The following is a 23904-nucleotide window of genomic DNA, read 5'->3' as shown; positions in this document are numbered from 1 at the left end:
AATGCACTAATAAAATCCCCTGTTGCAAAATGCACCTAGAACAATGGGAGCTTCGAACGCTGAGTGGGAAACCTGTGGCCTCATGAAGTTCTTGTACTACAGCTCCCATCTTCCATCACCATTGGCTTGTAATTCAGGCCAACAACATGAGAGCCACATGTTCCCCACCCCCATCATATACATCTAGCTAAGTCATAGAGTAGACCTATTGAAATCAATGGACTCGTTACTAGAGTCTGGATTTCAGTAAGCCATTTGTTGTCTGGGCAGTCCAGGACCTCCATGCGCACTGCCCAGGCTTGCTTCTGGGGAGGTCACTTTGATGCTGCCTCCCACACAGTGATTTGAGTTCCCCCCTCGAAATGCGCTTTGTTGTCTCTTATGACAGATGGGTGCCAACAACAACAACAACAACAACAACAACAACTATGCGTATGCCTAATGTTGGCTACTACCAACTTGATCTGTGAACAGCAAGGAAGGAAGTGGACATCCCTGTCAAACACCTCTTTGATACTGGGGTTCATGATTGTGGGGAGGCTTGCAAGTACGTTCAGGCAAACACACAACCCTCTTCAGATCTTTCTGCTCAGCGCACCAAAGGTGAAAGGGGGCAGGGCCTGCACACATAGCTCTGAGGGCTTCATTCACAGTTAGAATTTTATAACACCCGAACAAGAAGCCATCTCCGCTGTGTACTTCTGGTTTTGAGTCATCGTCACCAGTTTCTCTGTGGCAAAGAATACAGAATGGAATAGAATCCAGTGAGGGCTGGTTTATTAGGGCAAACGGAGCATTGCCCCACCAACTGCAGCCCTACCCTGCCAGCTGCAACCTGCCTGCCTTCTTACATACAAATACTCATTGGCTCCAGTTCCACATAGTGTTGGTCTCCCAGCTGAGACCCACTAGTCCCAATTGGCAGTCATCACTGTATCTAGTGGGGAATTGAATCTATAAGAGCAACATATGGAAAAGAATCTTGAGGGGCTTCATGTGGAATAGAATCCACGGGGGGATTGCATCTAGAGGGGCTGTATTTGCCTTCTTCCCAAGTGCTTGCTGAGAGGAACTTGCAAAAGAGTGTGTGCATTTGTGCATGTTTCTACTTTGCTCAGCATATGATATGAACATCATTCGACTGATGCAGTGGCTCCCAGAACAGATGTTATGTTGCTTAAATGCGCAAGCATCATTGTAAGTCCTCTCTCAGCAGCCCTTTTTTAGTTCCTGAAACAGGAATATTAGCCACGGGCAAACTATAAATAGGGAGATGTAGCAAAGGGTATGAGCGGCCCATAATGTAATCCCTGACTTAATAATATATAAAGGCGGATGGATGTAGAACAGCTTGACTTGAAAATGAAAAAAGGGGGGGAGCAGGGGCAGGGGAAGACAGAACTACAAACCATGGGCATAATGTCTAGACCAGTCTTTTTCAAGCTGGTGCCCTCCAGATGTTTTGGACTATAGCACCATTGGGGAGTTGCAGTCCAAAACATCTGGAGGGCACCTAGTTAGAGTATCCATTTTGTGGGTACTTTGGATTCTACCCCCTCAGAAAAAATACCCCTCATAATTTTATTTAACAAATTTATCTTGAAGAGAAAAAACACACTTTCCTGCACATTTTAGAATTAGCACATGGCTCTAATAAGATTTAGATTGGTAATGAATGGTCAGTTACTTAATTGTGAGATTATTTTTGTTAAGCCTCACAGGACAAAACAACCCAAACAGTGTAGTCTTATACATGTCTACTCAGGAGTAAGGCCCGTTGAGCTCACTGGGCCTTATTCCCGGGTAAATGTGTGCATTGGCCTTCCCCAGCTTGATGCTCTTCAAATGAGCTGTGGTCATTCCATATCTGATACCCCATGGTGTAGGTGGGGTTAAGGAATAAAAAGAGAGCTGAAAAAATGGCGGAAGATAGTGTAGTGGGCTGTAAGGAAGTCTTAACAAAATTCTGATCTTCCCCCAAATGACCACTTCAGTGGGTTTTGTTGTTGTTTTAAATATGTGTGTGTGTGTGTGTGTGTGTGTGTGTGTCCCTGCTTTGCTATTGGACAATTCAGGTGTGGTAAAAGGAATATGAGAATACTTTGACTTTCTCCGTGTGGCTGGTGACTTTACCTCAGTTACCTGTTTCCTCTTTGTTAAGGAGGGGCATCCCAGCTGTCCTTTATAGCTTTTGAAAATGCGGCAATGCAACTCCAGTGATCACTGCTGGCCATCAGAAAGGCAGAACAAATGGCAGGAGACTTTCCCCGGAAGCTTGGCAGCCACTAGTGTCAGGATCATAAGCAAAGGGAGTCATCTATGTGTGTTAATATATGGACTCTGTCCAAGATGTATAAAGGAGCTGGGATCCTTAACTCTGAATGTGCTGGAAAAGATTTTGAGGTTGATTGGTTAGCTGGCAATACAACTAATCTATCATGATGAGCACTTTGCGACTTACACGCTTTTGCATTTTCAGCCAAAAGCCTCTAAGATTCTTGGCAGATCTCAATGCAATGTGCCATTTCCTTTTCTTTTCAGATTGGGAAAACTTTTGGCTTGGTTTCAACTGCTGACACTAAATCTCAGATGGGCAACCTGTAGCCCACTTTAAGTAGATAGATCCCTGCTGCTGCATTACACCTTGTCTATTATTTTTCCTAAAAATGGCAGAGAGATACCTGTGGGAAGCCATATACCATAACTGTAACCATTCTTCATTTGATTTTTGTTTGTTTATTTGTGTTTTGCCAGGATCTGTTATTTAGATGAAAACTGCCTTCAAACATGGAGATTCCTTTTGGCTGTCAAGGTTAATAGCTATTGATAGGTTCAGTTGCCATAAGTCTTCTGTTCCTTAAAAAAAAAAAAAAAAAAAAAAAAACATTCTGAACCATTGTCACACCTTCCTTCAGTGAGTTCTCTGAAGATTGAACAATCTCCCCTATAGTTGTTCCTGAGTCAGGAAATAATTACTGTACAGCAGGCGTGGGGAACTGGGTCCAGCCAGTGGGCTGCATGGATCCTTAAGGCTCTCCCCCGCATGAGGACCAACTTTGATAGGTGGGGGCACAAACTTTTGAAGTCCATTTGCAGATGCAATTTGGATTTAAGCAATACTTGCAAATGGACAGAGTGGAGCTTGCAAACCCAGTGGGCCCCTTTAGCTTCACTTAGGAGTTCCTAATGGGGAACTCATTAGTGCAGCCAATCTCAGTGGGGTTTGTTCTCAGCTGATCGGTGTTGTCAGCTAGCCCTGCTTGCAAAGGAGCATTTTCGAGCTTACATTAAGCTCTTGATTGTTCCTTTGCAGCCATGGCCTTACCTGCCAAACATGTGGCATCATTAAAACACACATACACATGAATTTTAATTCTTAAACCTAAATGATCAAAGCTGAAATTAACACGCTTGACACAAACTCCTACCGAATGTCAGGCATTTGAGCGCAAGTTGTTTTCTGTTCTGCTGAGTTTCCTTTGGGCAGAACAGGATGGGTGTAGCAAAACTGAGGAGAGCAGGTCCCACCTTTAAAGTCTATGTTTAACTTTTGGTCTATTAAAACAAACAAACAAAAAACATGACCCCAAATCTGTTCTGACAATTTGTCACAATGGCTCAGACAGTGAATTCAGTCGTGAGGAAAACTAAACTATGTTGATAAAGGATCCAGTCAACTCACTTAAGTGGTTTCTGAATATCTGCTATACTGAATTTGGTCTAGAATCATGGCTGGCAACTATTAAGTCTTACAGGCTCTAATCTGATTTCAGCAAAGGAATGACTTGCCACCGACCAGTAAGAAACTTATTTATATCAGGTCAGGCTGCTGGCCAATGTAGCTCAGTATTGTCTACACCAGGCACCCCCAAACTCGGCCCTCCAGATGTTTTGGGACAACAATTCCCATCATCCCTGACCACTGGTCCTGTTAGCTAGGGATGATGGGAGTTGTAGTCCCAAAACATCTGGATGGCTGAGTTTGGGGGTGTCTGGTCTACACTGACTGGCAGTGGCACTCCAGCATTTCAGACAGAGGAGATCCCCAAGCCTATCTGGAGTTGCTGGGTATTGAACTAGGGACTTATGCCTGCAAGGCAGATGCTGTAACTACTGAGCTATGATGCTTCCCCCACTTGCTGATTCCTCTGTGAGCTATGTACAGGTAAAGGTCAATCTGGCCTCCTCTTTCTTGGAGGCTTTAGGAGAGCAAAGCCTCCAACATTCTTCAGATGAAAATAGGGGCATTTCTCACTCCCCCGCCCAGCTGATCCCATTTTTGTCTGCTTCCCACCCCCGCCATAGACCATTTCCTATCAGAAGAAGGCCACCACCTCTGCAGCAATGGGACACAGCACCCATGCTCTCCACCATCCTGAGAAAACCCCTTAATCCCAATTTATTCTTTGGCAGATTTGCAAAAAGAAAAAAACACACTCCAGTAAATAAATTTTAGAAAAGGAGAAAGATTAGACACAAATGCACAAAGCATTAAAAAAACCCCCATCAAGACTACTTGTGCTCTGTTATCCATTTCTTCCTGCCCCAGGCAGCCCTACCCTTAAAGCTGGCATGGGGACTTGGCAGTAGCAGCTTTTCCCCCTCCTCACCTGCTCTCCAGCAGCTGCTGCGAGCTGCCGAAGGGAGGATGCCAGGGGTGTAGGAAGCTTCTTGGGCACCCAGAGTGGCAAATATGACGTGCACCCAGGGACGGGGCGTCACTACATAGCGCGCATGCGCAGCCTCGCTACGTACGACGCATGTGTCGTACGTAGTGCCGCCGCGCATGTGTGCTACATAGTGGGTTCCCGGCGCCGCTGCTCCTGCGCCGTACGGACTGTGTCGGAATCCTCTACTCTGCAGCCGCAAACGGAGGATCCTCTACATGCAGCTGCAGCCGCGAGCAGAGCAAACCGCATGCCTTGTCACCCCCAGAGACGTGGCACGGGGAGTGCACCGCCCCACCGCTCCCCCGTTGCTACGCCCCTGGAGGAGACCGGCAGCAGCAGCCATGGAGAGGCAACCGAATGACCCCTGACAGCTGCTGCCACTGCCACCACTGATGTCACTTGGGACAAGTGCCGGCTTCTCCTCCTCCCTTAGCTTGGCGTTGGTGAGGGAAATAGGGACATTCTGGGATCTAATCAGAAACTGGGATGGCTGTCATAATTTCAGGACTGTCTGTGGAAAATCGGGACACTTGGGGTATGGGAGAACTCTCCTCACAAGTCTTAGAGACTCACTCCAATTTACCTTTAAAGCCCTATGCACTTTTGGATAGCAGACCCAGCTACCTGGTGAAGCACTACCTTCCACAGAAGCTTTCACACACACAAAGGTCATATATCGAGGCCTTCCTCCAGATGTCCCCATTTTATTTATTTCTTGAGAAAATGTATAGGGGCCTATAACATTTACTTTATTTTTTTAAGGAAAGCTTATGAATCACGCCTCTAGGAAGACTTGCTTGCGTATATGGTTTTGGTTTCGGGTGGATAGTTATTTCCTCAAACCTTCACTGTTTTGTTGTTCTTTATTTTTGTTGTTTTTCTGATTTCTGATTTTTCCTGCATTTATTTACTCATTCATATAATAGCCTTCCTTGAAATAGTAATACAGTGGTGCCTCGCAAGACGAAATTAATTCGTTCTGCGAGTGCTGTTGTCTAGCGAAAATTTCGTCTTGCGAAGCACGGACGGGGGAAGCGCGGTTTGACAGAAAAAACGCGTCTTGCAAGTCGCGCCCATAGGAAAATTCATCTTGCGAGTCAGCCTTTCGTTAGCGAATGCCTTTCGTCTAGCGAGTTTTTCGTCTAGCGAGGCATTCGTCTTGCGAGGTACCACTGTATTGATCAGATATTAGTATCTGGAAATATTAGTGCAGATGGATATGAATAGCTCTCTCTCTCTCCATATAGAATAGATGATATAGATATAGATATAGATTAGATCTAGATAGAGAGATAGCTATTCATATCCATCTATATGCACATGCCATATAGAAACAAGGTTCTGTGCACAAGCTTTGAAAGAGATTTGCTGAGTTCTTCCTGTGTTACAACTGGAGGAAAAATACTGTAATACAATAGTCATTAAAAAAAATCTAATTTCTTTTATTTAATTCTTGCAAGGGGGAGAAAATGGAAGCGCAATAATAAAATGCCTTTTCTGTGGCTGCAGGCAGAGAGGAAGGAGGATCTCGGGTTTGTTGGGCTGTGCAATGCATGCTGGGACTGAGGCTCACATTTCCTCTCTCTGTACATCCTGCCTTCAGAAGAAGCCCCCGTGGCGCTGCCTTTAATTTCCTTTTCATATAAATACTTAATACTCCTGTGTTCATGCTGCTGGGTGATCAGCTGTGAGGGTGAGATGCAAAAATGCACTTCTATTTTTATATCACATGCTAATGAGGCTTTGGCTCAGAATTGCCTGCTGCATGATTGGGTGCCAGTGAAGCAGAGAGGAGGCAGGGAGAGCAAATGGGCAAGGAAGAATACTAGGAAGATGGAGCACAGAAAGCTGTCTTTTTCTAAGTCAGGCCATCAGTTCATTTAGATCAGCGTTGCCTTCACTGACTGGCAGCAGCTCTCCAGTGTGGTGTAGTGGTTAAGAGCGGTAGACTCGTAATCTGGGGAACCAGGTTCTCCTCCACATGCAGCTGCTGGGTGACCTTGGGCTAGTCACACTTCTTTGAAGTCTCTCAGCCCCACTCACCTCACAGAGTGTTTGTTGTGGGGGAGGAAGGGAAAGGAGAATGTTAGCTGCTTTGAGACTCCTTCGGGTAGTGAAAAGCGGGATATCAAATCCAAACTCTTCTTCTTCTTCTTCTTCTTCTTCTTCTTCTTCTTCTTCTTCTTCTTCTTCCTCCTCCTCCTCCTCCAGGGTTTCAGGGAGAGGGCAGGGATTGAACCAGGAGCTTCGCTACCAAGACAGTCAGATGACATTCTAGTCCTTACGTCGTTAAGAAACATTTGCATGTAGCTTGACAATAGTCTGAGTAGGGTTCTTATATTTGCAAATTCTGGTGTGATCTAACCTGATCTGCACCTCCTGGGTGCCAGCTCAAATCATGAGGCTACCTTCAGACTGCCCTCACTGTCAGATACTGATGCTGTCCTTCTGCCTAAGTCATTGCAGCCAACCTGAGCTAGCGTACAAATACACAGTTGCAGATACTTCTAATCACAATGGTTATTTGCTTCCCTATTCCACACCCGCTGGGACGGAATGTCATCTGACATATTGCACATGTGTTGCACATTATGCACTCGATGTCCCACAAACATTACATGTCCCCCTCGACCTTAGGTGCAAGATTGCGCCTCTGCCTGACAGGTATTTGCTTGTCTGCCTTCTTCTGGTGAAAGGCTGGTTTTAGTGATAAGTGGCACCAATAATTGGTGAATATGAACTATGTGCTGTGCTGCTGCTTCTATGAGACTCTTGAGGTTCCTACCACCATCTGGTATTTTTCAAAGCTGCTGAAATTCTCATATCTTTGGCAGATAATCACTATAACCTCCCACTCATCTATTATTGGCTTCTCCCAACTCCTGTTCTCCCTCCCTCCATCATCCATCTCTAGCATGCTACAGCCTTGGTACAATTATTATTATTATTATTATTATTATTATTATTATTATTATTATTATTCCTGGTAGTCTGCAGCTATCTTCCTTCCGACATGCTTGTTGCTAATATCTGCCTTTCTTGCAGCAAGGAGATTTTCTTATTTTCACTCTGTTAAATATCAGCACAAAAGGAGGTAACCTGACAGGTATCTTACTCCCCTTTTAAAAGTTCTGCCTTTCCCCTTCTCTGTCTCCCCCCCCCTCTCTCTCACACACACACTCACACCCACACACCCTTTACCTGCCAAAATCCATCTACCTGTAGCTTAGATTATTGGCAGTCCCTTCAGATATGACAAATGAAAAAGCTCCTTCCCCCTCCACGTACTGAAAAAAATTGGAAAGCAAGGTGAGGGCAAAATCCCTCCCCCACCTCATAGCGCTGCCGCATTCCTCTGGTGTCAGTTCCTTCAAACAACAACCACCTCCTCAGAAGGAGTTCTAAATGTGTACCTCCATGTAGGGAAGAATCCTGGCCAAATCCAGAGTTCATATTTACAGGGAAGAGCTCTGTGCACATACAGCAGTACGTAAGTAGAACTTCTTACGTAGTTGGAATGTGTGGACTTGGCAGGGGGCAGGGGAGCCAACTTGGCCCCCAGGTTATGGGTGCCCAGTGCGCTGATGTCATGACATCACGTGCAGTGTGAGGTCATGACATCACGGACGTGGCCCCGGCCTTGGAACCTGACTTCCGGTGGCATCTCACACACATCAGCGAGTTCCATCTGACTGTGGGGATGGGCTGTGTCTCAGTGGAAGAGCATTTGCTTTGCAAGAAGGATCTTATATTTATACAACAATGATAATTAGGGATGCATTGCAGCAATTAGTGCAGCTCTCATTGTGTTGCCTTTCAGACATACAGTGGTACCTCGGGTTACATACGCTTCAGGTTACATACTCCGCTAATCCAGAAATAACGCTTCAGGTTAAGAACTTTGCTTCAGGATAAGAACAGAAATTGTGCTCTGGCGGTGCAGCAGCAGTGGGAGGCCCCATTAGCTAAAGTGGTGCTTCAGGTTAAGAACAGTTTCAGGTTAAGAACGGACCTCCGGAACGAATTAAGTTCTTAACCAGAGGTACAACTATACCTTCTATTTTCTGTTCACATGGCTGGGCAAATGGTTTGGAGTACTCTAATATAATCTTTTGGGCTGACTTCAGTTGTGTTTTCCTTAGAGTCCCATTTTATGTAACTCCATTCTCTTGAAACTGTGGCACTTTTTAGCTTTGGAGCATACAGAACAACTCCTCAGAGGCCTTCCCATGTACCTTCTCTAGAGTGACTCTCAGCCAACATGCAATGGCTGACTCACCTTATTTCACTCTGATTGGCTCCAATCAGCACAAAGGGTGAGAATACTTCTTTTCAGTGGCTAAAAAGCTCCCATTTCATTGTGATTAGATGGCTTTAGAATGCTGGAGACAGTGACCCTCTTGGGAGGGACCCTGCTGTAGAAATAGTAAATGTATGTTGACACCTCGTGACCCTGATTTTAGAAAGAAAAAAAGGGGTGACAGAAAGAGAGATGGGGGAGAAGTGAGTGTAAAGAGAGAGGGGGGAGGTGTCAGAAAGACAGAGAAAAACAGGTTGTGGTCCCACCCACCACTGCCTTAAGCTCCACCCATGTTACCTAAAGATCTCAGATGTTGAAGGCCAGCAGAGAACCTGTCCACTGCTTTGCTCCCAGAAAAATGTCAGAATTAGTTGCCAATTTTGTACAGCTTTTGTTCCGTTAAAACCAACGAGGAAGGTTAACACCCAATCAAACGCATCAGGAGTAAATTGCTTCTTGATGATTCTGAGATTAGAAAAGAATTGCTTGCTGGCACCACATTGACAGTCTGGGGTTTCTTCTGGCATCCATTACGCTGTTCCTTGTTCCAAGACTCTGGAACAGTTGTATTTGTAAGGTCTTTGTTTCCCAGAGCTAAATGGCTTTGGCTGCATTGGGAGGTTGGATAATTAATATCCTGTCTAAGGATTCGTTTTCAGGACCGCTGTGTAAAGGCAAAAAGCCTTCAGTAAGGCCCCTTTTACTGAAGGAAGATACTGTATATTTCCTGCAAATGATGGGGCTTTGTTGATTTATGCAAAACTAACATAGTACAGAAATGAGAATGGTGAGGCAGTAAGACAATTGACTTTGCTTAATTCTAACTTTGGTGCGGCGGGGGGGGGGGGGGTGACGATGACGACGACCTTTACTGATGTGGGCTTCTTTTCCAGGACTATTGTGTGAGGTCTTTAACCCAGCAAAATCAACATTCTAACTTCTCAGCTACTGTGCTCTTTTTCAGTATTCCACGACTGGAACTTTAAAATCAATAGTTTATAAGTGAGGCCCCTCTTGACATGGAAACATTCTTTTTTTCATCAGGCTTTAAAATATCTATGGCCTGTTTGGGTGGGTGGGATGTCTTAATTTAGTTGTGGTTTTTTTTTAAACAAAATTGTCTTTTAGATTGCTTTTTTAAAAAACTGGTTTTAGTGTATGTGTGTGGTTTTTGCTTAAAATATTGTAGGTTGCTTTGAGTTGCCATGGCAAAAAGGCAACAATGCATTTTATTAATAATTATTAATTATTTTGTGGTTTGTGTATTTTAGTCTTACATTCTTTACAGGGGACGGATGGCTATGCCCATAGGCCATAGAAGTCACATACTAGATGTGTAAGTAAGAGTCTTGAAAATAATCCGTCTCAGAGAGAAATATTTTTTTAAAAACTCCTAGTTGTAATAACAGTGATAGAACTAAAGTCTTCAGAAATAAGCTTAAAGCTACAATTCCCCCCCCCCCCAAGAAACAGCTACATGTTCTCAGATGAAGATGTGAATTTTCCCATTTTCAATTAAAGTGGTAATAAGTCATCATGAATTGTACAGGCAGTGCATCTAAACGTGGAGATGAAATATCTTTATTTCCCAATAGGTAGCCACTGTGGTGCTCTCCAGATGTTCTTGCACTCCAAATTCCCAACAAATCCTGCCAGCATGGCATGTGGAGTGGTGGGAGTTGTTACCCAAAACATCTGGAAGGGTTGACACTGGCTACTCCTTTCATAGTTGAATGGGTGTAGGCTTTTTAAAGGTATGAGTGCATGAAGTGTAACTGAATATGCCTAGTTACAGGTAGGTAGCCGTGTTGGTCTGCCATAGTCAAAACAAAATATAAAATCAAAAGATCCTTCCAGTAGCACCTTAGAGACCAACTTAGTTTGTTCTTGGTATGAGCTTTCGTGTGCAGATCTTCAGATCTGAAGAAGTGTGCATGCACACGAAAGCTCATACCAAGAACAAACTTAGTTGGTCTCTAAGGTGCTACTGGAAGGATTTTTTGATTTTTTGATTTTAATTTTTGTTTTGAATATGCCTGTTAATATTTGTATCCATGCATATAGTGCTTGCTGATGAATATTAAGGCATGCATATTTTTCTTGTTTTGATCACTGTCATCTGCAAAATGTTACACACACAGAGAGAGAGAGATAGACACATGAGAAAGAGAAATATGTATCTATATCTAATATACTTATATATACACACAGTCCATAGCTGTCAACTTTCCCTTTTTTTGCAGGAAATTCACGTATTCCAGCGCCGTTTCCCATTGCAAAAAAGGGAAAGTTGACAGCTATGGCCGTTTCCCAATGCAAAAAAAAGGAAGGTTGACAGCTCTGAGACAGTCCCTGCTAACATAATGAGATAATAACTTTAAAATAAATGGATGTTAATTTACTGGAAGGTTTGAAAAATCAGTTTTCATCACCAGTAGCACTGGGTTTTCCATTCCCCTTTTGGTTCTGCTATAAACTTGTAAATTGTCACCCCTGAAATTTGCAAAAAGGTCAGCAAGCGTCTTGCTTTGCTCTGCTCCATTCCCAAAGGTTCTGAACATGAAAAGTAGCAAGCCCCAGTTCAGCTTTTCTTCAGACTTGCTATTTTGATGGGCTCTCTCCACAGACCTTTCAATTATTTATAGCAGTAAAGGGAAATAACGTGAAATGTAGGGCCAGCGCTGGTGAATTTCTCACGCTTTTAACATTAGCCACAGCATTTCCCCTTGAGTTGAGGGCAGTAATTGCAGGAATACATTCTTCTGTAGTTACAGCAAATGGCTCCACCTTATCTTAAAACTTAACCATCAAGTAGTCACAGCAGATGAGAAATTGTTTTCAAAATAATGTCAGTTCAATAAACTGTAAGCCGTCTTTAAGGGCTTTTTTGAAGGGGCAGCAGCGTTTGTATGTGAACTCAGCCTTTTCCTCCACTTTGTCCAACCTCTGACTATTTATAGCTGTCTTTCAAACCTGGTGCCCTCCAGATGTTGTTGGACTCCAACTCCCATCAGCCCCAGACAGCATGGCCAATTGTTGGGTATGACCTTTGAAGGGCCGAAGGTTAGGGAAGAGCGGGCTGATTTACAGCATTACAGATGTTGGGGGGTGGGATTCCCTCAGGCATGAAAAGAGTGGCTTGAATCAAGTTTCTTTTAGGGAAGGTCTGCAACTCTGTGGTAGAACACATGCTTTGCCTGTAGATCTCTCAGGTTCAGTGCCCACTGGGAAAGACCCAGTCTTAAGACTTGGAGAGCTGCTGCCAGTCAGCGTGTAGAGCGGGGGACGGACGGACCCGTGAGTCTCTAGATGTTTGCTAGACTACAGCTCCTGTCACCCCTGACCACTGGCCATGCTGGCTAGGGCCGACAGGAATCGTCAAATAACATCTGGTGGCCCACAGATTCCCCACACCTGGTGTAGATAACACCGAGTTAGATGGCACAGTGGTGTGACTTGGTTCAAGGGAGGTAAAGCTAGGAAAGACCCAGACTGAAACCCTGGGACCAACTGGCCTTGGTGTCTGGGGCTGATGGGAGTTGCTTTAGCCTCTCTGTGGTTAAATTGAACTGAGTTACTTAGGACTGGAAATATTGAGATATCACCTGAAAGGGAAGTAGAGGAAGTCACTTGTCAAAAATAAAAATAAAAAAAATAACAGGATAAATCCAACCAGCATTATCTTTATTATTACTACTACTACTTGGTAATCACAATTTCAAAGCATTGATATAGATATATTTTCAATAATCTCCAATGTAACTAATTTCAAACAACTTTATATAAGGGCATAAAATATGCAACTCTTTAGCGGTATTATGAATAGCTACTACTGAAAAGCCCACTTAATCATTAAATCTTTTCTTTTGCCTGACTGTAAATCTTAATTTTTATGTGAGTTCACTCTTTCCATTACATTAAACAAAATATAATGAGCAGGGGGTTAAGCTTAAATAGATGTACTCCTCCTCTTCTTCCTTTTTGATGGGTTTTGTTACATCACCCCACCCTTCTGAATTTAGGTGCAAGTTAAGCAAAATGAAGGCTTATGTTGAGTTAACTTTGCTGATAGAATCTATGTATAGAAACGCTGTTTATGTCAACTTGATATTTAATAGATTGAAAAAGAAAACAGTGTCTGGAGGGCCACAGGATTCCCACACCTAATGTGGACAACACTGGGCCTTCCTAAACTGCCAGAGCACTGCAAATTCATCATGGAACAGTGTTCATAGGAGCATAGAGCTAAAAGGGACTAAAATGCAGTTGAATCCCATCTATGCTCCATGGCAGAGCCCACTAGTGTTAGTAGAGTAGAATAGTAGTAACCTGGACAACTTGTGTGGGGAAAGTCGACAGGAAGACGGCACCTTGCCTGCCTTTTTCACACCCTCATACAGGTGAAACTTGAAAAATTAGAATATTGTGGAAAGGTTCGTTTCTTACAGTAATTCAGCTTAAAAGGTGAAACTAATATATGAGATAGACTCATGACATGCAAAGCGAGATATGTCAAGCCTTTTATTTGCTATAATTGTGATGATTATGGCGTACAGCTGATGAGAACCCCAAATTAACAATTTCAACTTTGGGGTTTTCATCAGCCATAATCATCACAATTAGTATAAAAAACAAAGGTTTGATGTATCTCGCTTTGCATGTCATGAGTCTATATCATTTATTAAACTCCAGTAGCTAATGAAAACAATTGCTGACATAAATGGACTTTTCCACGATATTCTAATTTTTCGAGTTTCACCTGTATATAGAGAGAAATAATCCAATGCAATTTTTAAAGTGGCGTTTGTTTGTTTGTTTGTATGTATGTTTTTATGGATTCTCTGAAAATGTGAAGCTCCTAAACTGGGATAGTGGGGTAAAGCACCGAAAACAATGACAGGAGATATTGACTTGGGTGCTTTACCCCCACTTTCCCAGTTTAGGAGCTTCATATTCTCAGAGAATCAATAAAAACATACAAACAAACAAACAAACAAACACCACTTTAAAAATTGCAGTGGGTGGTTTCTCGTAAACAGTTATACCAGGAGGCCTTTTGTAATCCAGTTTTTGTAATCAGTTTTTGAAAGAGTTGGGGAGGACAATGCAAGCAAGGATAAAAAGACGAAGATAAAGCGAAGTAAATATCTTATATATGTCTTGATGTTACTCTCCCACTGCCACCACTTCCATAGTGCAGAGAGAAATGTTCCTTGTGGAACTCTCAGTTTGTTTATGCTGTAGTAGCAGTAGGAATAACTGTGCCATTTGTTATCTTTATACCATACCGCATAGAGAATAATTCCTGTGTGGTTTTTGCTGTGCCTGCTAGTTTCTTGAACTGGATTTTGTTCCTGCTTTAAGTGATGTTCTGAATTTTGTTCATATTTTAAAGTCACGTTCTTTGTATATTTCTGTGGAAAAAAACAACAATTAAAAGGGGGGAACAGGAAAGCATTGTTACAAACTATTTAAGAAGGCAGCGCTAATCTGCAATAATTTTAAGTGGGGGCGAGGAAAGTTCACACCAGCCAAAAAAAGCAATGGAACTGATTCTGCGCACGTTCCCAGAATAGCATCCAGAGAAGCAGGATGAGAGAAAGATATTTGGGAAATGTGTGGATTATGAAAATGGCAAATGCAGCAAAATGAAGAATCAGGTGGTCACATGTGTGCTCATGCTATCCGAAACTGCTCTGTCTGTGCACCCGTTCTGTCCATAGGGTTTGCCACGAGCAGAATTTCCCCAGATAATCTCAGTGATATTACAGGTATGTATAGGGACAGGCAGTCATTCAGATAAGCTGTAATTATCAATATTGTGATGCTTGGCATTTTGATAGCGTGGAAGAACTTTACAAACTGTCACACAAATGCATATCTCTAAAAGAGTTGTGTGTGTGTGTGTGTGTGAGAGAGAGAGAGAGAGAGAGAGAGAATGTACTAGGCTTCTCACTGGGCTATTCACTTTTCTCCTGGGTCCTGCTAGCCATCAGTCCTCACCATTTGCATGACACACCTGCAGTCCTGTTGGCCAGTGGAACAATAGGATTAGGCAGCAAACGAGAAGGATCAGCTTCTTCTGTGTTCTACTGTGTTGGGAGATTTAAGTTAATTGTAGAGAGTCCAGACACATGACCACACTTGAGTTTGACTTGAGCACAACTTGAAGGCACGTGCCTAAGCAATTCTTGATCTGCTCAGTGCTTGGATGGGAAGCACCAATTGGCTGCCTAGGGACTCCATCTTTGGCACCTTGAGCTGTGTCATAAGAAGGTGGCATATTGATGTAATAAATAGACGCTGTGTAGTTCTTGTTGCAATCTGATAAGTTTCCCCCCCCCCCACCACCAAAAATGTAATGGGCACTTGTGGAATTTCATTTGAGAGGCCTGTAATAGAACAAGGCAAAAAGGGCTTGTAAATAAGTAATGGAAACTTCAGTTACGTTTTGTCTTTTGCGGCTGGAGACTTTCTACATAGTTCAAAAGCAGTAAGTGCAAAGTAAGAAGAGAGGGAAAGAATCGTAACAGAGCGATAGGCTTCAGCAAAGTGACTTGGAAGGAGACCAGGGACTTATTCAGAACAAAGATTTCTTCACAGCCAGGCACTTCCAGCAAAGGATTCAAATGAAAGGTCTTTATTACTGAGGGAATGATTACAAGTTAGAAGGAGGGGCAGTTATAACCATAGAGCTCAGCTGGCATGGCGTTCCCTTCCTAGTATGTGTCATAAAATAAGGATACATTAATTAGATTTCTATGTGCATAAAATTGTGTTTCATTTTTGTGGGCCCTTCCATCTCCAGTGAGCCAGCCTGGGTGAGACTTCTGCTTGCCCAATCTACTTCATATTTAGTAATTGGTAGGGATGGATGGATCCACCCATTTTGATGTTGGAGCTCAGAATATCACTCAACAAGCTGATTGAACTTCTTCTGAAATCAGTGAAGACATCAGTAAGATTTTTATAGGAATATAAGACCATGGTCTCGAGAATAACTGTTAGGGAGGAAATAGCACACCACCACTGAAGACCTTCTTGTGCCAAGGGTCTTTCTCTTGCTCAACCCCCTCCCAAAAAAAACACCCCACAAATATTTGGGTGTTGACTGACTTGATGGGGCAAGTTGGGAATTCTTCTCCGACTCAGATTGTAATGGCTCTGTGCGGTGAGCAATACTGAGACCACCAAAGCCCATTTCCAGTGAGTTTTGCCACCATCTCTAGCCTTTAATCACCCTTCCAGTTCACATGACAGTGGAGGGAAGGTGCAGCTGAGGTTATTTAACTCATATCACTGCCTTGGAAAGGTGTGTGTGTGTGTGTGTGTGTGACCTTTTGTGCACTCTTTGCAGCATAAAAGATTTCTCCACAAGGCAGCAGCACCTTTCAGGTGACCTTCTCTGTGCAGTGCTTACCTAAGGAGAGTTGGTGGAAATTACCTTGAGACAAGCTCCCCTCTTGCTTGTATGTCAGAACACCCCTGTACTTTGGAGGTGCCAGTTTGTTTGTTTGTGGGGAGCTGTTAATTCAGTCTCATGAAATCACAGTGTTTTGGGTTGCTTTTGATACTTCCAGTTCAGCTTACTGGTGTGTGGTGATCATGCTGAAGTGGCCTTATTAGAGACATTTGTATGAGCATTCCCTAACCAGAGCTGAGTATTATACTGTGATTCTGCAGTAGTTCCAAAAAGTGTAGAACATTAGACGAGACCCAGAATTCAGCTTCCTGAGAATCTTAGCTGTTTCTTTCTTAAAGACCCTGATTTCTAGCCTCCCAGGTTGAGTAGATAGCCTTAAAGGTTTGTGACCAGTGGTGGCCAAAATATCAGGCAATGGGAGGTTCCAGGTGTGTGTGTGTATGTTGGGGTCAGGGCCAGTACCTTTTCTCTCCTCATGAATAGCAAAATTAGGTTTATGTGAGGGGAACATGTGCCCCCAAAGCGGATACATTAGTGAAAATAATGTACAAACAGGGTTTATGTTTAGCAAAACTGTTTGCAAAAAAAAGAGGCATGCGTTAGGCAAAATTGCTTACAACATGGGCATATTAGAAGAAATGTGAGTGGGAAATGTGTGCAAATTCTCAAGTTCATAAAAAATAATAATCTCAAACTGATGTGAAGATGGGATGAAATGAATGTGGGGAAAACTTGAAACTCAAGGAAACTGAAATGGATGCAATTCATCCCTCCCTAGTCACTGTCGTACCACTGACTGTGACTGATCTAGCAAAGAACTTGGCTACTCTTTGCTTGGCAACCATTCTCTCTGTTGTATGATATATTTTTAAATGGAGATTCTGGGCATTGAACTTGGGACCTTCTGAATGCAAATAGTTCCTCGACTGCTGTGCTTTGACCTCTCCCCAACACATATGCAACTGCCTACTACTGTATCAAAACATTGGCTCAGATTAGCCAAGGTGTGACTGCCAGTGACTCTCTAGGTCAGTTGTGCTATCTTAGATCACTTGAACTGTAGCTGCTGGGAGCTGAACCTGTGACCTTGTGCCTGGGGGCAGAGACTGTTTTATTACTGACATATGCAAGCCACCCTGGGAGTCTTTCTTTTACTGGAGAGTAGGGGGGGGGGATGCTTTAAAAAATAAAATAAACTCCCAAGGGATTGTGCCCTGTGTTAATTGTCTGAAGGTGGGCCAGAGTTCTTTTTTTAGATTTTCCACTCAGGCACCTGAAAGGCTTGCACTCAGATTCTTCAAGGTTATTAGAAACCCAGGCTCTTTTGAAGACAAATCTTTCCTTTATGAAGTCTGCTGAGGATGGACCCACTGCCTAAGAAGGGGTCACAGGTTGAAGCCACCCTTTTAACAGTTCTGTCCTTCTCAGACCCAGGCTTCTAATGAGCCAAAATCACAATCCATTAAAGAGGAACAGCCAAGCAGCTTATTCTACAGTCTGGAGAGATGGGATCAACTGATAAGGGGCAGAATCATTAGGACATCAGATTTGATTTTGATTTTTTTTATCACAGACCCTGGCTATAGTTTTTCCAAATCAGAGGCAGCAGATTATAAACATTCAGTTTTCTCCTTCCACTAGATATCTTCTTTTTTTATGGCAAACCACCAATTGATTCTCACAGTTGCAACAAACAAATGAGCAGGAATGGAAGCAAGGTGTTATAGTAACAGCCCACTGAAGATGTTCTGGTGAAATTCCAAATTGCAAAATTAACAATGGGGGCAGGGGAGCTATTTTGAGAACGAGGGTCAGCTTCGCAAGGAAATGAATTATATAACATTAATGGGTATCCACAGCTACAGAAGGCATGGAGTCCTCCAAGTAGTTCCTAATCCAGATGTTGATCAGGTTCACACAATGACTTTCTGGATGCTAGATGGAGGAGTGTGAACCCTAGGGTAGCTTACAGAAGATAACCCTCTATTTGAAATAATACTCTGTTTGAATGGCTATACTGTTCAAGTCTAGCTTAAAGATACACATGAAAGGAGTACATAAGGGGCATTGAAACTGCCCATCCATAGTTATCACCTGGGTAGCAGACAGACCAGGCACACCAATTATCTGACTATGGTCCTTCCCACCGTGACGAAATGTATAATATAGTAATTCCCCACTGTGCTGAGAAACAATATAGTAATTATTGTGGGAAATTTCAGCCAAACATTACTATGCATAAGTGCTAGTGGGTGTATGAAGGGGTGAAGACCAGAAAGGTCTGTTTCTAGACTCAGGTGGTCATGCTCCCTCAGTAAGGGAGGAATTAAAGGTGCATCTTTTCCTTTCACTTTCTCCACACCATATAACTGACCAAGGAAGATGTGTCTGAGCAAACCTCTAAGCTTAGAGCACATGTTTGGAACTATCTATATTTTCTACCCAAGAAGTATTATGCCTGTATTTTCCTTGCTGCTGCTTGGATAAACACATGAATCTGACCTTTGGAAGTTTTGTAAGTAAGTCATTTTAAACTTACTGAACAGTGTGTGGTCTATTAATTGCAAGAGGGGTAGAAAGTGGGGAGTTTAAACTCTGCTACTGGGGGCTCTCTCCTGTTTGTCCCATGTTTTGAATCCAGGTACCCAGCTGATTCTTTTGTTATTTACCCACTGTTTAGGGGTACTCTCATTTTCCTACTCATATTGAAATACTGCCCCTCAATGAGGCCAAATTTAGATTCACAAAATGTTTAGGGGTATGTGCACTTTTGCGTCCCCCCAGAAAAAAGCACTGGTCACAGGGATTCATATTTTCCTCCCACAGTTGCAAGAAAGTCTCTTATGTTCCACTCACATGCAGACTGAATATGCGGAAGAAGGGGATTGAAAAGTAAACTTTAGCCAACATATTAAGTTAGGTTCCTTCCTTTCATCCTCAGCTTTTGCTTGCTCCTGATTGAGGTCATGATTCTGTCTTCTTCACTGCTGGCATAGCTTGAAAAGCAGATCCAATTTCTGGATGTTGCCCTTAAGCCTTTTAAAGTGTAACAGAAAATGATAGTTCTTCTGGAAACTTTTAAGGCATTCTGCGGCATTTAACAGGGTCAGAGTGTTGCAGTCAAGAATGACAGCTGTGGTACAGAATGGAAAACTTCTAAAGCTGAACTGAGTTTTCTGTGATAAATTTCCCCTGAAAGTCTCATATGCCAAGTTTGAAGATGAATATTCTCTAAATATGTAATTGCAGAATGTGTTTTTGACACACTGTGTTATTTGCCATTGTGTCCTAGATGTTATTTATTTAGCCGTGTTTGATGAAGTCTACAATTGAATATAAATATCCAGCACACTTGATAATTGAGGCACAGGAGTATATAGGCATTGACAGCACAAAATTTTTTTTGCTGTGTATCCTTACGCTCTGCAGAGTGGGATGGGGGAATGAACTTGTTTAGAGTGCCTGCCAGCTAGCAATGCCATCCTCCAAGATACCCTATTCCACCCCCCACTCTATGGACACTTAGGATTGGCTCAGTCCTCATTGGACTGTTTGGGCTTTATTTGCTTACATTTATGTTCTTTCTTCCATTGCAGAGTCCAAGGCAGGGTACATGTGCTCTTCAGGCAGTCTCCCACCCAGACGCTGACTAGAGCAAGTTCTGCTTGAACTCAGCAATGTGATGGTCTCATGTGTCTTCAGACCATACCCTGGGAGGTGGTAGTGGCCAGCAGAACAGCACAGGTGGCGCTGCATTGCTCTCCTAGCTTCCCAACACCACATGGTGGTTCTACTTCCCAGGAGGTGGCAGGGGAGGTGGGGAGGTAGGCACCCCACACATCCCACTAGCCACTACTACCAGGGACCCCTTTTTTGTCTCATTTTTTTTTTTAAGGAATTATACTTCTGATATTCTTGGGGTTCCTTCAAGCATATTGATACCCCCTTCTTGTTTCCATGTCACTCTATTTTGGGTACATAGGCATTGTCACTCAACACATGAGTTTGCTATTAGAGGTAGTGATTTGACTGTGATGACTAATACCCGACATGGGTTTCTCAATCTCATTTATTTTCTTTCTTTTTCTTTTTTCTTTTTTTGGTTGCAAGTTTTGAATTTTGGGAGGGAAATGCATTTTTAATGGAGTAACAAGTTTAGAATTTTGCATTTAAACTGCGAACTAGTAAAAACTAGAAAATGTCAAATGTTGAATATTTGCAAGCATTTCCCTCCCAGCTTCAGTTGACATTTAGTGTGTATTGGTATTTAGTGTGGTAGATGACATGCAGTGATAACATTTAGTAGATGACCTGCAGGAGTATTAGAATCTTAACAGTGTTTGATAGCCCTAAAAGCAGTATTGCCAAGACTTGGATTCAAATACTGATGTCTATCAATTGCTACGAAGGATAAGGATTTGTGTTTTGAGCAGCTGTATGTCACTGACATGTTTTGCAAATAGGGGCTCTGAACAGAGCTGCTGTGTCTGTCTACTGACCCTCCTCTCTTCCTGTTATGGTGCATGGCCAGAGAATTATCACATAACTGTGAATGGACACTTCCTTCTCTTGTAATTAGAGCATTAATTTGTGAGCTCTCTGATTCAGATATGCTATGTATGTGCGCATGCGTGTTTACTGCTTTTGAATGCATGCAGCCCCATGCTTAAGTCATGTGCCTTGTGAAAGACTTATATTCTGTCCACATAGAGTTTTCACATGGTGTGCCTCAAACAAGCACCACCACACCTCAGATTCTGAGACAGTGTGAGACTGGGCCATATTGGCAGCTGAATATTTGAAGGGATTCTCATTAATAGCTTCTTCAGAGTTTAGGGACTAAGCCAATCCAGGCTTTGAATCAGTGGTGTACCTAGAGTTGGACAGCTGGAGCTGCAGCTTAGACCAAAATCTGGAATGTGGCCTTCTTTGGAGAACCCTTGGATGTTATTATCCTGTTCTGCTGGGCTTTGGGGTCTGCAGGGCAAAATATAGTGATTACTGGAGTCTTTTCCAGTATTCAGCTGGAAACTGGAACTAAGCCTTCAGCAGCTCCCAGTGGACTCTAGCAGCTAAATTATGAAAAACATTCTCTCAACCAGAGACCAAAGCTCTCCGAAAACCTAAGAAGATTGGCAGGGCTTTCCCTCTCCAGTGTCTTCACCCTCCCCTTCCAAGATAGGCTTTATGGGAAATAAGGCTATCAAAGTGTACTTGCCATGGTAGTCATGTCTTATGTCTAGGGCCAGGTGTTGTTGCTGAAGGCTAGTTGTGGGAAATCCTAAGCAAGAAGAGTTCTGCTTTTGTGCTCAGGTCCTGTTTGTAGGCTTCCCATAGGCATCCAGTTGCTTGCTGTGAGAAAATACGGCTGGACTAGGTAGGCCTTTGCCTGATCCAACTATGAGGCTTTTCTTGTGTTCCAAAATGGCCCATAGGAATTCTGCAGCTGTATGCATCTGCATGGGTTTGGGGCAGGTGAAGCTGAGGTTCCAAGGATGATAGGAGAGACGCATACTTTGGCTAGGATGGTATAGAAGGGAGCGTTGAGGGCTCCCTCCTGAGTGAGGCAACTCATGAGACATCTGAATCTGCATTCTCCTCAGGCCCACCCTGGGACTCTGAGGCAAGGGATATGATACTTATCAAGGTTGTCTTAATGAGAAGATCAGTAATGCTGGACAAATTTTCCTAACCCACCATTGCCCATCTCTTCCTGCATGTCTGGGAGGACTGGGTGTTTTCTGGAGTGCACACTAAAGTCTAGTTCTTTCTCACTGAGACAGAAAACCTGCATTTCAGTTATATTGCCTCAGGTGGGAAACGCTTAGCAAAATGTTTTCTCCTGAAACAACTCCAACAGACAATTTGCATCTATTTGCCCAGGCAATACAAAGCTTGGTTATAACCTTGATTCTTCATTTTTTTATTGCATTTATACTCCACCTTTCTCTCCAAGGAGCTCAAGGTGGTGTACATGGTTCTGTTCCTAATATAAATCCCACAACAACCTTGTGAGGTAGGTTAGGGTGAGAGGCAGTGACTGGCTCAAGACCACCCAGTGAAATTCATGGCCAAGTGGGGATTTGAACCCTGGTTTCCCAGGTCCTGGTCCAACACTATAACCACTACACCACACTGGCTTGTTCTGCAGAGATTTTATTTGTGTGTGGAGCTGTGTGTGCTCTCATCTGCAGCCTCTGGAGTGCTGCAGCTCAGACCCAAATCTCTTGGTGAGATTTAGTCCCCCAAGGTGCCAGGAAGGGCCCAACAAACTGGCATGGTGTGTTGTGTCAACTGGATATGTGCTCTAATACATGGTGTGCAGGGGTTTTTGTAGTGTGTGAGTCATATGTGAAAGAGTTCCATAAAAATATAAAGTTCTTAAATATAAATTGAGGTATGTGTTTGAAATGTTATACTGTTTACTGTTCTCTCTCTCTCTCTCTCTCTCTCTGTGTGTGTGTGTGTGTGTGTTGTTGTTGTTGTTGTTGTTTTGTGTGTGTGTTTTCCATTAACAAGAAAATGCTGTAAAAGTTTATTGGAAAAAAGTAAAAGCATTGCTCTGGGGTACAGCTGAAATTCCTCACAGCAAGGTTTTTTGTTTTTTTAAAGGAATAAGTATTGGACAAACCAACCTGCTGTTATGATATGGCTAGGAAATGCCTGCTGATGTTTTGTGTGTTAAGAGGGTGGAGGAATGGGTACAAGCCTTTTCCCAGGGAAGACGTATTTGCTGATTGTCTCTTATCTTGTTTTTCAAGCTGATCAGTGGCGGTTCTATTGTAAGCGCTGAGGCAGTATGGGATCACGTCACCATGGCCAACCGGGAGTTGGCGTTTAAAGCAGGAGACGTTATCAAGGTCCTGGATGCCTCCAACAAGGACTGGTGGTGGGGACAGATCGATGATGAAGAAGGATGGTTTCCTGCCAGCTTTGTAAGGGTGAGTCAGACCCTCTTTTTTCTCCCTCTCTCTTTCTCCCCCTTCTTCCTCTATTCCTGAACATTTGTATCTTGCTCATGGATGTTGTGATGACCATTGCTTTAGGAAATCACACAGCAGGGGAAGACTTTTGCCACCATTGCCTTTCCTGCAGACTTTCAAGAAGCATCCGGTTGGCTACTCAGGGTGTGGGTGGCAAGGAGGTATTCACTTTGCATCAAAATGAGTACACCATGGGCACCAGGCAGGCATTTCTGGGGAGGGCAAGCCACAGTCAGGGTGCCACCACTGAAAACATCCACTCTCTGATAGCCACTCTTGCACCTGATCTGGCATGGGCACTGCAGAGAAGGGCCTTGGTAGATGGCATTAGGGTCAGTTTATATGGGAGCAGATGATCTTTCAGGTATTCTAGGCCCAAGCCACTTGGGGCTTTAGAGCTGGAACTTTGAATTACCCATCAAAAGTTAACACATATAAGTTAGCACATGCAACTTGATATGCAGATCTCTGTCCCTTTTTGCCCACCCTAGGGGCCACCCTAATGAACAACCATGTATCTCCATCTTC

The 23904-nt window shown here is 43.2% G+C and overlaps 1 protein-coding gene across 11 annotated transcripts in view; it reads left to right on the top strand.

The window, feature by feature from the left end:
* The window catches only part of ARHGEF9 (Cdc42 guanine nucleotide exchange factor 9), a 253933-nt gene that overhangs the window by 151192 nt on the left and 78837 nt on the right, over nt 1-23904 (top strand). For 10 of the 11 annotated variants that reach the window (XM_033137883.1, XM_033137888.1, XM_033137886.1 and 7 more), the window contains one exon: nt 23155-23334. In XM_033137883.1, the coding sequence (XP_032993774.1) occupies nt 23155-23334 (180 nt within the window). Of the gene's footprint in view, nt 1-6255; nt 6364-23154; nt 23335-23904 lie in introns of those variants that run through there. The other variant, XM_033137894.1, reaches the window with a different exon arrangement.

The sequence above is a fragment of the Lacerta agilis genome, chromosome Z (assembly GCF_009819535.1).
Source record: "Lacerta agilis isolate rLacAgi1 chromosome Z, rLacAgi1.pri, whole genome shotgun sequence".
Taxonomy (NCBI): domain Eukaryota; kingdom Metazoa; phylum Chordata; class Lepidosauria; order Squamata; family Lacertidae; genus Lacerta; species Lacerta agilis.
This window is presented reverse-complemented; position numbering and strand designations above follow the sequence as displayed.